This window comes from Nylanderia fulva, unplaced genomic scaffold (genome assembly GCF_048542155.1).
Source record: "Nylanderia fulva isolate GAGA-0341 unplaced genomic scaffold, ASM4854215v1 Scaffold19, whole genome shotgun sequence".
NCBI classification, from domain to species: Eukaryota; Metazoa; Arthropoda; class Insecta; order Hymenoptera; family Formicidae; genus Nylanderia; species Nylanderia fulva.
In genome coordinates this window covers 4189167-4206500 of record NW_028190161.1, presented here as the reverse complement: position 1 = coordinate 4206500, position 17334 = coordinate 4189167, and the positions used below count along the sequence as shown (strand labels likewise).

Sequence of the window (17334 nt, the reverse complement as noted above, 5' to 3'; positions counted from 1 at the left end):
GAAAAGTTGTGGTTGACCTTTTCGATACTTCGTGATTAATGAAGATCGCTTTTTCATAATTAACAATTCCTTCTTCTTACGTCAAACATATAAATTTATTGTCTTCTACTAAATCTTTACTTCTCTCATGTCATAAATTATATATAATATTCAAGATATACAATTTTTATTAAAATAAAATAAATTTTGTTATTGTGCAATAATAGCAGTTCCAATTAATATTAATAATAGTTTAATTAATATGTGAATAAAATTCCACTGCATATTATCGTTGAACAATAAATTATAAAATAAAATTTATTATGTAATAGGAGGCGGGAGATAACTTGAATTATATATAAAAGAAATAAAATCTATAGAATCAAGTGACACAATACCTTTGTGTATAATGACGCAGTATGGCCTGCGTATAATTAATACTTATGTTAATAAAAAAATAATTTTTGTATTTCTTTTAGAAGTGAAATTTGCGATTTGGAATTATAAATTCTATACATATATAATTATATATAAAATATTAGAATATAATTATATGAATTTTTTTCCAGGCAGCCTTATATATATATATATATATATATATATATATATATATATATATATAATTATAAGTTTTTATAAAATAAAGTTATAAAATAAATCAAATTCTTTATTAATATGTATTACAGAAAAAAATAAAAACATAATTGTTGTCTAAACACAAAGGTATTTTGTCCATGAAATTAATGTAAACATAAAAAACATCATTGGCCAATGATCTTCAGAAAGTATCAACTAATGTACGTATATTTGACAGATATCTCGAAAAATAACATTTTTAGAATCTTTCTATGAATTTTTAATTATAAAAAAGAGACATAATCTAATAAGGTTTTTTAACCTTTTATTTAAAATTTAAAAAATTTTGCATTTGTAATATCTTAAATAATAAATTATTTTATATCTTTTATATTCTCCATGAAAATGTTTCAAAACTGAAAAATAATCGAAAAGAAGAGAATTTTAGAATCCGATAAATAATATTAATGCAACACGGAATTTTTTTTCTTTTTCAGTAGTCTCTAATCATTTAAAATTTAAACAAATTACGCAAGATCTCGATATAAGAATTTCGTATATTATGAACAAAAGCTATATTACTTTGTTCAAGATTATTCTACCAAAACATTTGTGTAGTAATACAGTCTACAAGATTTCTTGTACAGATTATAATACTTTTTGTGTGTATATTAGTTAAACAGGTAGATTATTAAAAACATCAATTACTAAACATCGTAATTACATTTAAAAAAATAAGAAGACTGGATTTTTCATCTCTAATCTTTGTATAGAGACGTATGAGGTAAAAATCGAGATCGAATCCGAAATCTGCCGACTTTTGCGATTAGTCGACCAAAAATCACGTAAAGTCAGTCTTTATTAAAGTTAGTTTTAAAAGTATTATTGTACTAAGTATGCACGTTTTCCGTTGTTTCATTTCGCATTAAAAAATACACACACATTGTCGAAAAATAGGCTCCATTAAAAAAAAATATATATGTGTATAAACTGTTGTAATTATTCTAAAAACGTAATAACAAAGAGTACGTTATATTTATTAATTCAATTATTACACTTAATAAAAGCACATCTAGAGAAAACAAACGCGAAAAATAATCAGATTGTGCGTGAAACGTTCATTTTCCATGCGCGTATAGAGAATTAGCACTTTTGTAATCATATCATTAGCACATAATGAAAATGTTTTTTATAGAATAAATGAAGAAAATAAAGAAACCATTATATATCATATCATGATTAAATCACTGTAAGATTAATCGAATTCACATCCACGACGAAGACATTGTGAGCGACGAAAGTGTTGAAAACACGCAAAAACGTCTTTATACTGCATCACGAGTGACGCTGCGTTTGAACGTCATCGAGCGCACCTCCGCCGCTCCGGGTTTCCCGGATTTGTTTGTAGAAGAAGAAGTACCTGGATTTGGCGTTGGACTCTGCGAAAGAGATGCTCGTTCATCGTTGTTGGATTTCTCACGTTCTAGCCGCTGCTTACTAAATTTGCCCATGCCGGGTCTGTAGATCTCCATTGCTGGACGATCCTGCAATCAAAGTAGTTTTTATATATGTCTACTTAAGCTTGATAAATTAAATGAATGTACACACGATTTACAGATATATAATATATATAATATAAATATCAACGAAATTGTTGACGAAATAATTAAGTATACACGTTAAAAAAAGAACGTTTACGTTTAACAATGTTAATTTATCGAAGAAAAACTAGCTTTTGCATGCTTCTTGAGCGAATATATAGCCTCTTACCTTATTTCGTATTCTGCGCTCCAATCGTGGATCCTTTTTATCCTTTTTTTTCTCCTCGCTCTTCTGCAAATTACTTTCACCACCTCCGTCTAACGATTTGTGACGTCGTAGGCAATTACCATCACCCGCACCCCCTTCGCCACCACTTTCCAGCGAGTTACGTCTCTTCATGACTTTCGATTCTTTCTCCTCGGATTTGTCCTCATCGTTTGCATCTGTAATTAACATGTTGGCATAAAAATTTACACGCAAATATCCTCCCCAACTTCTCGAAATCAAAGAAATAATCCCGTTATATTTCTAAAATAAATATATTGCTCTGATTTCTTGGTGAAATTGCGCGAGAAATTTTTGCCATAAACTTTTCTCAAGATATTAAAATCAAGAAAATTAATGGAAGAAAATGAAAAAACATTCTTTCAAATATATGAATAAACATCTCACCTGGATTGGATAAACCATTTCCCTCTTCTGCAGTTTCATCCAATCGACAATTTCGCATAGCATCCACTGTTACTCGATCCTCGGCAGTATCGTGCTGGGCGCATTCGTTATCTCCAGCATGCGTAAATTCATCCTCTTTGGGTGCAGGCTCTTTACCGATTTCGTCTTCCTTCTCTCGTACATCATATTCCTCTTTTGCCTTCTTCGAGTTCGCCTCATCCCCGTTGGCGTCAACAATTTGTTTCTTCGTTTCCGCCAATTTCTTTTTCTCTTGTCTCATCTTCTCGTAACTCTTTCCGCGTCTTTCCTCCACCTTCCTGTCTCTGGAGTCTCTAAACTCCTCTTTTACTTCGTATCTCCTGTCATCTTTGAGATCATGCCTTCTCTCCTCTCTCACGCTTTCCCGATCATCACGTCTTCCATAAGGCTTCTTCTCATCGTATCGTCGAGGCTTCAGCTCTTTATTTCTATCGTCAATTCGCTCTCTATATCCCTTAATGATTGGTTTAATCTCCCGGTCTCGCGATAATTTCTCTCTTACTTTCTCATCTCTTTTGTGCCTATTCTTCAATTCCTTTGGTGAAAGTTTGTCCCTCTCCTCTTTATTTTCTTTATCATCCTTACTGAACTCTTTATCTAAGTCTGGATTTCTTAGAACCTGTAAAAATAATAATACATTGTGTATCTCTCATTATCTTAGACTTATATTTTTTCTTGTATTTATATTTCTTCATCATACTAGTGATTTTACGAGTTCAATGTACAACTGAATACAGAGAGAACACAATTATCAAATATAAATGTATAATTAGTTTCTCTTTAAAACATATTCCTCTCAAAAATTTTATACAGACCAATTAAAACAATTATAATATTATAATGTACATGTATATATGAAATTACATAAGGCTTTTTTAGAAAATCATAAATACAAAAGTATAATTGCGATAGATATTTAAAGAACGCTCCTCTCTCAAGAGAACCATGAGCACTGGAACAAACATCAACATCGATTTTCCCGTGTATCTCACGGCGCAACAGTAGAAATTCCTGATTCCCATTCTTTTACATACCACCTTGGACAAACATACAATTCTTTTGTACCACAACTTTTTTGCACGTGAAAATCAGGGAGAAATTCAAGGCTACTAGCGTACATGAAAAATCATATATTTCATATTACTGCATGTACTCTAATATTAAAAATAATTGAAATAAAAAAAAGTAAATCTTTCTTTCTTAATGAAGTATTTTTTCTTACATGATCGCCTTTGTGGAAATGGAAATAAGTTTGTCAATTAATTTGATTACTGCCATTTAAATATTGTTTCTTGACATCAAATGTACTTCTATTTGATTTCGGTTTTTTAACATGCTCATAAAATCTTTGATGACTCTTATATAATTTTTCTTGCGCTCGTTTGTATACAAATCTATCAAGGAAGAGTTCCTCTCTATATTTATATATATTTACGTTTTTGACAAAATATTGAATAAACGTATCTTCAAGTTTGACATTTGTGGGGTGAGATGTGGGAAAATTGGATGACTGATCGTTTTCCATATTATACATGTGCTGTAGACGAAAATATTTGATATCAGCAAATACAGTAAAGAATAAGGTACTAATTGTTTCCAAGTTTGATAAGTAATTATTACAAGCAAAATAATTATTATTCCATATCATATTCCCTACTGTATTTGTTGTATTCCAATGTATCCCAGTAATTACTCTACCTTAGAAATAACAGGATCGTCTCTCGTTCTCCGCTTTTCCATATCTCTCCTTCTCCTTTCCTCACGTTTTTCATCTCTAAGTCGTTGTTTCTCCTGCTTACGAAGCTTCAGAAATTCGAGTAACGGGGTCGTTGTGACTTTCTTTACCGTATCTGTGCACAATATACAATCATTGTAATTTTAAAACCTTTCATAATAGTTATGTGTTTGTACCCTTACTCAGACAAGAAATATATATGTATACATGTAAAAAATATACTCACTATCCGGTGGTTGATAAGAGTATTCAGTTTTTGATTGAGCTACGCTGGAATCGATCTCCTGATTCTTCAAATTCTCTAAGAAGCTTATGAAATACAAATCGTTCTCGATGGTGCCACATTTGAGATCTTTCTTTTTGCCGACGCGTTTCTTTGGTAATCTCTGAAAAGGCGCGAACTCTACTACTGCGGGATATTCTACCCCCTTGGAATCTATAAAGATGTAATTGTCAAACTTTTCCCGGAAGACAAAGATATCTTGCTGATCTATGAAATTAATGTAAGCGCGAGAGAACGCAAACTGGCCGAGCGACATGTCAGCCTTCACAAAGTACAAATAATCGTGTTCCGGCAGCGGGGACACTTGTTCCAGAAATTGATCCTGAGTCATTGTCGGAGGTAGTCTCCTGATCACCACCTAAAAAGAGTCAAACATAATTATTCACATTTTACAAGTGACGTGTCTCTAATATAAAACGTATGTTTAATGTAAAAGATATACATTTCAGATTTTAAAGTCATCACTTTCAAAGTGAGACCGGATGTTTTCTTATGTTTGATTAACATACATAACCTATTTTTCATTCAAATATTCATCAAGAAACAATCTATTAAAGTCGAAGAACGTTCATCGGGAAGATAAAAATCTACATCTATAACGAGAATTATATGAGAACGAACCTTCGTCATGGGACGACATTTTTCTTTTTTGTTATCTTTGACTTTTGCGACATCCGAATTCAGCGGCGTTTCAGTTTGCTGAACAGAACAGCTGTCATTCTGCGCGGCACCCTCGGCCTGCTGTTGCGTTTCCTCCGTCATTTTCACGCGCGACACGACCTCCCGGACTTCAGGAACGTCTCGTTGTCCTCAGATTCTTACGATTTCAAATCTAAGAGATACAATTTCGCTTCCTCGAAGCGCACACCTGAGGAGAACGTTTCTCTCGGCGTTTACGCGACAATCGCTGCCATCTTGAATCGACTTTAGAAAAAAAAGGAAGTTTATCATTTACATATTTCTCATTTTCTCGATTTTCAGAAATCAATCCACGAAATTTGTTTATAACAAACTTTTCGTCTCTCCCCTTTTTGTCTCCAATTTCTAAATACATCATTTCATCTAAATTAGTGCAAAAAATTCAATAACAAAAACAAAGAACGAATCAATCGTGAACGCCCACGCGCCTCGACCAATCAGAGAAGCCAATTCGAATCTGCCAATCGGGCACCGCTTACAATAAGTTCCCAGAAATGCCGTATTCCGATTGGCGCGCTCGCGAGAACGAACCAGATCGCGCGTCTCAGACTCGCGCGTAGTTCGTGGACAAGACGGATCGACGGGGCTCGCCGCGAGAGGGCGCGCCAGTCTTGTTTAAGGGGGGCGACCGAGCGCCTCGGAGCAGCAGAGTTTTCGCGCGGGGCGGGTGGCGGGTGTTGTCGTTGTCGCAGGTTTCGCGCGACCGAGAGGTGGAGCGTTTCCGCGGGAGAGCTTTGCTCGTGCACGGAGGACCGCGCGAAGATGCCGCCGAAGAAGCGGGAGAAGGATCTCGACGGACAGAAGGGACCACGTATGGATCAGATTCAGGCCGATCACGAGCTATTTCTGCAGGCCTTCGAAAGTAAGCGAAAAATACTCTCTCTCTCTCTCTATCTCTCTCTCGCTCCCCTTTTCTCTATACATGTCTTCCTTACCGCCTCGTCGGCGACGCGCGTCGCCTCGCCGCGATAAGCGTCGACCGTCCGCGATCTCCTCGCGACAGACGCCGAGGAGGCCGCGAGGCCCCACGCGACGACCCCCTGGCGGAAGGGCGTGCGACGCCTCCCCCGGGACAATTGCTCGTCGCGTCGTTATCTCCCGACCGAACCTAACCCCATCCGTTGGTCGCGAAGCAACTTGGGCGCGCGTCGGTTTCACTCTCCGCGCCCTCCGCCGCCGAAACGCGCGGACACCTGTCATCGTTTCTCTCTCCGCGCGACACGCTCTTTTTTTTTTCTACCGCAGACGGATCGTCGGACGCGCGCGCGCGCGCGATTCCCGTCGTCGATTTTCCTGAATGAATAAGTAACTATTCTTTTCATTCTTGTAGACGAGTTTTACTCTTTCTCGAGTTCGGAGTTTGAGCGGAAAAACCCAGACTCTTTACGTGGACGACTTCGTTATAATTGCTACTATTGCGGAAAGAAAATGGGTTTTTACATTTCTAATGAAGGAAATGCACGTTTAGTTTAATTGAAGTTTGCGTGGCACGCTTTCAGTTTTATTTCTAAATTGTACGAGACCTAAGTATACCTTTAAATTTTGTTTTTGTAGTATTCTCGCGCGATTCCTCGGACATGAATTTTAAAAATAGAATTTAAAAAGTTAACGTGGGATCAGAGAGGTTTAACCTGCTAGTGTCGTAACATAGCGGGACGCAGGCGTCTCGAATAATTTCGAGTTGAACCCATTCATCACATCCCATTTGATACCTGAATGAAGGATCGGTTTTGCTAGCGTGCAGTGCCTTCTTTAAATGCTCGTGAATGTTTTCTAAATTCGAGATAACAGTCAAGTCTGCAGCCACCTAGGGACTGGATTTCGTACTAACAAAGTGGAGGAATTAAATTAATAAAATCTCATTTTTGATAACTGCAAATGTAAAATTACAAATATATATGAAAAGCTTCATTTTTATAAACTTAAAAAAATGAATAATTGTTTTGCACAGAAATATTTTTATATAAATTTATTTTTCGGTAAATAAGTTTGTTTTTTCTTCATTTGTTACATTTCAAAGTGCAGGCCTGTAATGAATTAAGCAATTTAAATATAAGAAAGGTGTTTTTTTAAATTCTTATTTTGAACACAAATACTCTCTGCTAATAGATAAAAATTATCGCATGAAGTTTACAAGATTGTATAATCAGGAGAAAACTAGTTTACTTTAAATATTTTAATTCTAATGCACAATTGTTTCAACTTATTGTCATATATTAAAACATTTGAATATTTTTATTTGTAACTTGAATATTTCTTTTGTTTTCAGAACCAACACAGATTTACCGGTTCCTCCGTACAAGAAATCAAATTTCAGTGAGTAAACAATATTCTAGTTTAATCTTTTGTTGCGTCATATAATTTTAATTTCTGTTGCCCTCAAAGTGTTAATTACATTTTTTATTTACTTTTGTTATATATGCATATAATTTTTTATATGCGTTTTTGGTGTAGTAAAAGTTTTTTACAAAATAAAAATGCAAACGTAAATAGTTAAAATGTACACGCAATGTTAATTTGAAATTTACGAAGCATTTGCTAAAGGTAAGTTAAAATTAATTTTTTTGACCGGCTTTGTTTTCTGAGTTGAGATTTTTACACGCTTCTCAGAATTGCTGTATGTAAAATTTGTGTGATGTGGTGGGTATAAAATTTTTAAGTATAAGCAAATATATATATAAATTATTTGAATACTACCGAATATTTTATTATCCAATGAATGTACATTAAAGTTTAATATGTTTTTTTTTAGCCAATATTTCTGTACAGAAATTTAACGTATATGCGGCAACGTATGTCCAGAAGTCATAAATCACGGCGAGGATTTAAGGTTGACACAATTCTGGATAAGCTATTAGCGAAAAAGAAACAAGAACAGAATCTCGGTGTTCGCGGATTCATGACTCTAACGTTTCTAGGATTTTACGACAAAAGAGGTACATCTCGATTATATTTGCGCTTTTTTTCGTCGAAGCGAATGCATTCGGCAAAATATTTCGCACAACGATTATATGTTTCTTAAGGCTGCGATGTGTAATTGTAGTTGAGATGTCGCAAGATCCCGTTAAAGTGGAAACATTGTTGTTGAAAATCTGTCACAAGAAAAGGAAAGATGTCAGCTCGCCTATCATGCAAGTAAGTTTGAGTTTGTATTTGAATTCAAAGTAACAGTTCTATGTACAAAACATTGTAGTGCAATTAAATTTTTAATTAATAGACTCGGTTAAGATACGACATTCGTGCGTTTAGGTTTCAGTCGGTACAAGCGAGGTCCCGATCAACCCATCCGAGAGTCAGCCTCCGCAGAAGGCACCCACGATTTCCATACCTAATGAATCTTTTAGCTTAAATAATGGTCACATAGCGAAAACTTACATGCTCTTGCTCAGGGTTTATTGCATGTCTAACAATGGCTGCCTTATAACTAACTGTGATTTAGAAGGTATGTATACGCTGCACGCGAATAAAAGTGATACCTATTCGCTTCAAATCCTGTCTTTTTCACTTAGAACCAGCTCAAAAACGTCGTAAATCATCCACGGGCTCGATCAAGACCGCCGGTGATGAAGTGAAACAATACGGCTCGGAGCTCACCGTCTATGATAAACACAATCGATGTCTGTTGACGGATGGCGAGTACGAATTGGGTCTGCAAGAGGTACAGACTAACATTAGGTCCAGTCCTAAGAAGCACAATTCATGGGAGACCGTAGTCGATATCAAGGACTGCGAACCATTCGACATATTCAAGCAGGGACCGACGTTAAAGTTTCGGCTCAGCTGGACCACGGAGCCAAGCAACGGTTTAGTTGATAGACCGATGCCAATACCTTCGATACCGAACGGCGACAATAAAGAAAATCGATCGGCCAATGGTCAGTTGCCTGCAGTTATCAATTCAGTTTGCACACATAACGCGTACATATTTTTAAAAATGTGCGATAAATGGTGCTATCTTTTCAGCTGGCTTCGAGCGTTCCTCTTCTGTAAATCACAATAATAATAGTAGCACAAACAATAACAATAACGCAACACTGCCAACGCCTAGTCCGCTGACACCCTCGTCGAGAATGAGCGTTTCCAACGAGAAGGTGGACGCTAATGCTAACGGAACTCAGCAAATAGTTTATCAATTTTTGTACAACAATAACAGCCGGCAACAGACGGAGGCCTGCGAAGACCTACACTGCCCCTGGTGCTCCTTGGATTGTGGAAAACTGTACTCTCTATTAAAGCACTTGAAACTGTGTCACTCGCGATTCACATTCACATACGTGGTAAGCACATTTATGTCACTTATATACAATACGTACACGTAAGTACAATTTATATTTGCATTTATATGTATTAAGTTATAGTTACATAATATCATTTACATTTACATATATCGGCATTAACGAAAAAATGTCAATTTCTTGGATTTGATTATTTTTTAAAGCTATAATGTTTTTGAAAAAGATTAGAGCTTTGCAGTTACAATATTTTTATAGATACTGTTGACGTACGATAAGTATGTGTTTGAAAAGAAATAAATGACTTGATCTAATAAAATTGAAAATAAAGGGCACTAGAGACTCACTATATGCTTTTTTCTAGCCAATTCCACAAGGTGCCCGAATAGACGTAGCAATAAATGAATGCTATGATGGTTCGTATGCAGGTAGTCCTCACGAATTAATTTCACAACCGTCTAGTGTACCTTTTTCAAGGACAGGACCAACCAGGCGCACGAGCGTGACGAATATTTTGGTGTGTCGTCCAAAGAGAACAAAACCGAGCCTGTCCGAGTTTCTGGAGCTTGACGAGAACGAATTCGAGAGCCAGAGACCCTATATCACAGGTCACAACAGGTAAGCGTTATAAACACGATATGAGCAATTACGAAAGTTGTGGCATAAATAATCTTTCGCTACTAAACACTTACTTTCTTTAGGCTGTATCATCACACTGTAACATGTCTGCCTATATACCCCAAAGAGATGGATATCGATTCTGAGGGTGAGAATGATCCCAAGTGGTTGCAAACAAAGACGATGATGATGATCGACGACTTTACGGACGTGAACGAGGGCGAGAAGGAGCTGATGAAGATGTGGAACCTGCATGTGATGAAGCACGGATACGTAGGTGACTGCCAGATACCACTAGCTTGCCAAATGTTCTTAGAGAGTAAGGGAAAGGAGCTCCTCATGAAGAACCTCTACCGCAACTTTGTGCTGCACATGTGCAGTCTGTTCGACTTCGGTTTGATCAGTCCGGTGATACTGTACCAAACCATACAAAAACTGCAGGAGATCATGAAGGAGGGCGGCGAGGATGGAGATGTGCGCAAGGTGTTGCAAAAGTCGCACGAGGCTCAGGTAGAGCACTGGAAAGCTGTGGGCGCGCAATCGATGCAACATGACGCGTCCAAGGTCGGTGGTAACAAGATCAGTTTTGGTAATGACGGCTCGTCGAGCTCATCGACAAACGCCAGACGGAAGACAACTGCCTCGTTGCCGTTAAACTCGCCCAGCTCGCAAAACGTCAAGAGCATGCATAGTAATATGCACAACGGTACATAAGCAGCATAAAGTGGCCATGCCTCGTCGTCCTCGTCTAGCAGCAAGACTCATTCACGATAGTTCGATGCGGAATTCCATTTATCGGTAGAAGTTGTGCGGATGCGATCTCCTTCGACGTGGAACAAGATCCCGGAACAAGATTGCGTGATCGTCCAACGTGCGGTGTATCTGATTAGAGTGAAAATTGGAATACCATTGAGTGATCTGTCGGCAAATTGCACAAAAGTAAAAACTGTACAGTGCAAGTGACGCAGAGAGCATAGCAGCGCGACGATAATAGACGCGAGCTGAACGAGAGAATACCACCGACGAAAATCAACGGCGAAAATTGGTCCTGGACGCGATACGCCGGCGGCGAGTATCGTCGCCAGCTAGAAACCGTCCGCAAATGGAGGTAGCTTTCAGTATAGCTACTAACCCATTGCTAACAATAAGACCGATCTCGCGCGTTTGTAATGCAAATTGTACTTTTTTTTCCTTCTTTTTTTGTACAGTATTTGTTGCAAGTAATATAAATAAGATGCAATTGAAATTATTAAATGAACCGAATGATTATCGTTCTAGTTATATTCGGTTTTCGAGATTTAATTTAAAGCTGTAAATGATTATACGAATATATAGACGAATCAAGAATAGAGAAAAAACGGGGGACAAGGATACCCGGCGAACGACTCTATCCTGTTCGTCTCTGTGTCGATGACTACAATCGCGAACAATAAACGAACTATGCCTCTTATGAGCGTACAACTTTGATCATATATACGTTATTTTTTTTCCTCTAGTCAGTGGCGTTTTATTATACTTGACCTTTTTTTAAAGCTTTTTTTAAAATTTTTATTTACATCGTATTTCCAATGGATTCTTTTCCGATATAATCCTGCAAACGATTCATAAAACTTGCGACGTCACTAGTTTCTAAAGTATTGCAGTATCATTTTGTCATACGTTGTAGCAAACGAAAAACAAAGTATCTTGGAATTCTAAAAATAATTTACGTTTACACGAAAACGAAGTATTTTACACATCGACAAATTCTCTTTTATATAACGAATTGTGCATACTTTATAAAGTAGATTGATTATAGTCGAACGTTATAAATTTTTTATCGTTGATTTTTTGATGGGCTAGGGGGAGAAGAGTAAGGCAAATGTGATGATAAAATGCTGTTTGCAATTTTCGATATTTCCGCGATCGTGTATTTATATACGTGTGTACATGTATATACATACATAAAAGTATATTAAAAGAAAAAAATTGTGAGGCTGTAAATTATACATTTTTTACACATCGAGAGAGACGGATCGGTAGAGTAAAAGTGCCTTTTTACCAAACCAAGCGTAGATCTGAATCCGCAGAACGACGATCGACGATTTAGGAGATATGGAATAATTATTCATTTTAAAAGTCACGAATTAATTAATATTCTTGCTTCGGATTAATAAGATTAATCGACTTATTAATTTATCTGACGATCGTTGTTCTTTCGCGTGATACACCTGGGCGGTTCAGATCTCTAGTATATCAACTAGTATACTAGAACTGTTATGAATTTTGCGTGTAACATATTACAATCTCTACTGCCGCGGTCGTTCGAAGAAGCGCTTACATTCCTTTATATATACATACTGTCTTCTTTACATTGTAGGTAGTCTAATAAAATTTTTTTATTCCTAGAACATACGCCGCCGATCAAATGCCGGGGCATTTTTAAGCTTAACGGAATTATCGTTCTCTTCGATCGACTTTCAATTCACTGTCCAATAATATTATCTATAATAGGTTGTGTAAATAGGAAAGTAAACGATGAAATAAAATTGTGGACGTGAGAAATCTATATCACATAGCTGTCATTTTCATGAACAATCTGATGTCTTATTGTCTTCTTATTAATCCTTAAATTACAGTTTTTAATCGAAGGATTAAAGGGAAGCGAAATTTCTAGATGACATCCTAAGTTAAAACTTGTTTTTAGAAATCGCGCAAAATTTTTGTCGTTTAATCATTTCGTGCATATGTTGGCAAAAACAATGTCAACGCGAGAACTTGTTTTAAGTAGACAATTATTTTTTACACAACTTAATTGTGATGCTATATATTTCACTAGATATAAGTATGCATCTATAAAAAAGATTTTAATTTCTTAATCTGGCAACTTTGAGCTCTGTCTTTCTACTTGTAATTCTGACGTGAATATTTTATGTAATATATATGTTATATCGCGCGCGTTATATATACTGTGTTACTCGCGTACCTTATTAAGAACATAAGCTGTTCGCTATACATATGCAATAGATCTTATATTGTTTTGTATCTTTATTAAAACCAAATGTTTGACTCTATCATATTTGAAGTAGCGTGGGAAATCTATATTAATATAATCTACAGACCAATTCGTTTTGTACTTTTCGATGCAACGTAAAAATTCCTCGTACATCGGAGCGGTAGTATCCAAATCGGCGATAGTAAAGACGTATCGCTTCTCCAATGCAACGTAAATGGTTTTTTTCTTCTTCGTGTGTAAAAGTTTTGACAATGTGCGGACGAATCCATCCGTGATCTTGTCATCGTAGATTACTGCAAAAACAAGAAAAATAAGATATCACTATCATTCCATACCATTATAATACCATTATCATTCCTCTTATCTCTATATCTTTTACATTTGTTATCACAAAATATAGAATTATTAAATTTACCATCCGCAGCCAATACGATATTTGCGCTCTGTAATTTTTCTTCCAATTTCTTCGACCATCCCAAATTTAAGAAATTCACTTCCTCGATGTGATAACCGGATCTGACGTATGGGAAATTTCTCAAAAAATTTCGTTCGATCAGATTCAAAATATCACCCGCGTTGATATCTAGAATTTTCAGACAGATAAGATTAAAGCTCTCGATAGGAATATTTTGTATGTATTATATTACCCGTGCAAATAACTTCCTTTGCAAAATAACTCGCTACAATACTGGTCAGGCCAACTCCGCATCCTAATTCCAAAATCGTTTGATCTTTAAACAAGTCCGGATGCGATAGGATATAGTCGGCTAACAGGAAAGCGCCTCTCCACACTTGCAAACCGACCAAATTGAGCTCCGTGGATACGCTATGTTCTGTAAATACACAATTCTGCTAAATAACATTATATATATATATATATATACACAGAGAGCATTTTCTTTTAAAATTTACCCTGAAAATCATGGTAATCATGAGACAATATAATATTGGAAGGATTTTATAAGAGTTTCTATTTTTAATATTAATATTTTTACCACAATAAAAAATTATCAATATCTTCCACAATAAGATATAAAATATATTCGTTTTTGCTATGTACATATTAATATTTTTATTGTGTTAAATATTAATCAGAGAAACTCTTATAAAATTCTTCCAATACCATATTGACCCACGATTACCATGATTTTCAGAGAACATTCTCTGTGTACGTAACAGCAGGCCCGCGAGGCAGTAATTTAATTCCACACCTATCTGAATCGTTCCTTCTCTATCTCTTTCCACATCCAGATCGTCGTCGCTATCATAATTTAATGTTTCTTCCGTCAATTCCGAGTCTATCATGTATGAGGGACATTTAAAGGTGAATTTAGTTACCGTATCTGAAATTAATTGCAACATGTTTTACATTCTTGTATTTAAATTTACATTTGGAAGTCCAAAAATATTTTATACCAAACTAAGGAAGAAAACGCAACTCACTGCCGCTGTCGAGCTTTTCGGAGATACAATCGTTTTCCGCGTATATCTCCGACGTTACTTTATGCATCGTCACCTTTAACAGAGAAAGGAAATTATTTTATAAATCAGTTTTTGATATATTATTATAATTATTTAATTATCTTCGAGTCTTGCGGATTTATTTATATAGATGATTAACATTTTTCGAACAATTATAATATTTAAGAAGAATATTGTGAATTATGCACAGCACAAAATATCGATGCTCATTATGTTTTATTTATGTAATGTACTAATTATATACGCGCGTGTTTGCACTATATATATATACATTATTAATGATGAATCTTTGGTAAATCGCTATCTCGGAATAGAAAACGTCTAAAATTGCGCGAAAATAAATCGCGGAAGTGACTTCGTACTAGTCGACCACGATAATGAAGCATCTTCGCCAATATTATAGCCTCGTGCCTGCATTTATTTCGGGAATTTATGTCTTAACACGACAATTACATAATCCATAATCTTATACCAGCGTGTTGCGCTTGTATTATTAATGAATATAAACGGCACGTTGAATCTTTCAAATTATATATTATAAATATTACGTCGTTAAGGAGACTTCTCTTCTGCTTATTTGTAAAACAATTTTCTGATTTTTTTAAAGAAAACATTTATTACTTAGAAACACAAACTTTATCCGATTCTGCGGTAAATACTTAATTACGAAATACTTATATAAAAATGTGACAATATTTTGAAAATATAATCTTTATGCATGTTTTTTATGCTTGCACGTTTGTCTAATATCTGTATTTCTTTCATATTCTTATCAGTTTTCCTACCCAGGTATATGTATAGAACATAAAACTCATATTTTCTGGACAAAAATAATTCAAAAATGATTTAAAGCCCCCTAATACAAGCTAATTGCTTTATTTAATTTTCAAAATATTTATATTGCTTGAATTTTGATTAGAATATGTATGAACAATATAGAATAAAATAAATAATTGTAATACATATAATTTGTGTCCAAAATGACTTAAGTAACGTCATTATAATGTCATTATGAGTTTTATGTTCTATATCTGAACCCTAAGTTTCAAGAGCATGCAATGTTTAAATATTTTATAAAAAATGAGGAATAATATGACATTCTGTAAAAAATAAAAAAGGTATATATATATGATCCCAAAAATACTAAAATTTATCTAACTGTTTCATTTGCTTGAATAGGACATGTAGATACCTTGGATTGTGTTTTGATCAAATGATCACCATGCAACTTTTTTGAAGGACAAGATTTTGGTGTGTGTGTTCCTATCAGCTGTGCTCGTCGTTTTGCCATTGTTTCAATTGTGCGACTACAATAAAATTGATTAACATATAAGTCATATAGTTAAAATAATTCAGCTTACTTGAATCTGAATCGTATGAATGTTATCTAACAAAATAAATACAAAATAAAATATAGCTTATGCGATATTTACAGGCCTTGTGGACTTGACAGTTAAGCTCGTTCGTTAACTTTTCTCCTGTTTTCGGCTGCATTAGGCTGCATCGGTGCATCTGTCCAATTGTTATTTTACTATAGCTATGTGTCCAATATATATAGCACCTAAAATCCATAATCTACGTAACGTTAACTATAGATTTTAGTACTGACAACATATGTATATCGGCACATAACCTATATATAACGCCGGTGATCTTGACATTCATCGAGCATGCCTGTCCCTTCTGTCGATAAAAATAAATAAAATGATGTATATATAATTTTAAATTAATTATCGATTTAATCAATTATTCGAATAATAATATTTTAAATATATCGAGTTTATATTGAATATATAATATTTAAAATAAATTATTCAAATAATCGTAAAAATTAAACAGAGTATAATAGAATATTTTTAAACAATAATATATTGTCATTTCTCAAGATATAAATTTCCGCTTTCAAAAAAAAATAGAAGAGATAATAGAATTCACGTAGGAATTTTTTTATACGCGATCGTAATCACAATCAAATCCAAAGTCCATCTGATATCATGAGCGTCCGCGATTTTTTCAGAAGGGGGCAGAATTCAATTTTATTTTTCTTCTTAATTTTTTTTGTCATATCTTACTTTAATTTTTTAAATATTAAATATGCAAATAAATTCCAACGTTTATTGAAAAGAAAAGCAAATTAATCTTAAATTTGTCCTCTGATTCCAAGAGAGGACGTCCATGTTTGATCCGATACCTATTTGTAATCCCGTCCGAATTCGTTATCTTATCATCGAAGAATCGAAACGTGGTCCCGGAAATCGTAGCTGTATCTCGGCGGAGGAAAGCGTTGTCCGCGACGTGTTGTTGACGTGCTCGCGGACGGGACGCGACAAACGACAACGCAAGACACGACAGGAACGACGCGACGCTGACGCGTGACGTGACGCGTCTGGCCAATGACAGATGACGGGGCGCCAGCGGCGGCTCGGCGGCTCGGCCAATCAGCGGCCCCCACGATGAGGACGATGCCACGCGTATGAAAGCG

The 17334-nt window shown here is 35.4% G+C and overlaps 3 protein-coding genes across 5 annotated transcripts; 1 reads left to right on the top strand and 2 right to left on the bottom strand.

Moving 5' to 3' along the window:
* Positions 1–1571: 1571 nt before the first annotated feature.
* Positions 1572–5766, bottom strand: Upf3 (UPF3 regulator of nonsense mediated mRNA decay). The gene is made up of 6 exons (XM_029305435.2): positions 5448–5766; positions 4770–5184; positions 4507–4658; positions 2770–3427; positions 2326–2540; positions 1572–2099 (listed from the first exon to the last, which is right to left on the bottom strand). Exons 1-6 carry the CDS (start codon positions 5586–5588, stop codon positions 1881–1883), a joined length of 1800 nt encoding a protein of 599 aa, XP_029161268.1. The 5' UTR covers positions 5589–5766; the 3' UTR covers positions 1572–1880.
* A 385-nt stretch (positions 5767–6151) lies between these two features.
* Su(z)12 (Polycomb protein Su(z)12) lies at positions 6152–14251 on the top strand. Its single transcript, XM_029305433.2, has 9 exons — positions 6152–6387; positions 7795–7841; positions 8278–8461; positions 8569–8660; positions 8775–8967; positions 9035–9400; positions 9489–9802; positions 10122–10375; positions 10459–14251. The coding sequence occupies exons 1-9, from the start codon at positions 6288–6290 to the stop codon at positions 11087–11089; spliced, it is 2181 nt and encodes a 726-aa protein (XP_029161266.1). The 5' UTR covers positions 6152–6287; the 3' UTR covers positions 11090–14251.
* LOC114933006 (methyltransferase-like protein 22) lies at positions 12263–17249 on the bottom strand. 3 transcript variants are annotated; one of them, XM_029305437.2, is made up of 8 exons: positions 17044–17249; positions 16286–16535; positions 16045–16159; positions 14814–14886; positions 14582–14713; positions 14018–14203; positions 13786–13953; positions 12263–13663 (listed from the first exon to the last, which is right to left on the bottom strand). In XM_029305437.2, exons 3-8 carry the CDS (start codon positions 16141–16143, stop codon positions 13365–13367), a joined length of 957 nt encoding a protein of 318 aa, XP_029161270.1. In that variant the 5' UTR covers positions 16144–16159; positions 16286–16535; positions 17044–17249; the 3' UTR covers positions 12263–13364. The 3 variants fall into 3 exon arrangements, with proteins under 3 accessions (XP_029161270.1, XP_085337921.1, XP_029161271.1); XM_085481795.1 differs by having other exon boundaries at positions 16290–16535; XM_029305438.2 differs by lacking the exons at positions 16045–16159; positions 16286–16535; positions 17044–17249 and adding an exon at positions 15124–15257.
* Positions 17250–17334: the final 85 nt, after the last annotated feature.

Coding starts and splice junctions, on each gene's coding strand:
- Upf3 (XM_029305435.2), bottom strand. CDS start 5,588: ATGACGGAGGAAACGCAACAGCAGGCCGAGGGTGCCGCGCAGAATGAC. Junction 5,185..5,447: donor AATGTCGTCCCATGACGAAG/GTTCGTTCTCAT, acceptor GACTCTTTTTAG/GTGGTGATCAGGAGACTACC. Junction 4,659..4,769: donor CTCTTATCAACCACCGGATA/GTGAGTATATTT, acceptor TATTGTGCACAG/ATACGGTAAAGAAAGTCACA.
- LOC114933006 (XM_029305437.2), bottom strand. CDS start 16,143: ATGGCAAAACGACGAGCACAGCTGATAGGAACACACACACCAAAATCT. Junction 14,714..14,813: donor CGAAAAGCTCGACAGCGGCA/GTGAGTTGCGTT, acceptor AATTAATTTCAG/ATACGGTAACTAAATTCACC. Junction 14,204..14,581: donor AGAAGGAACGATTCAGATAG/GTGTGGAATTAA, acceptor GTGTATTTACAG/AACATAGCGTATCCACGGAG.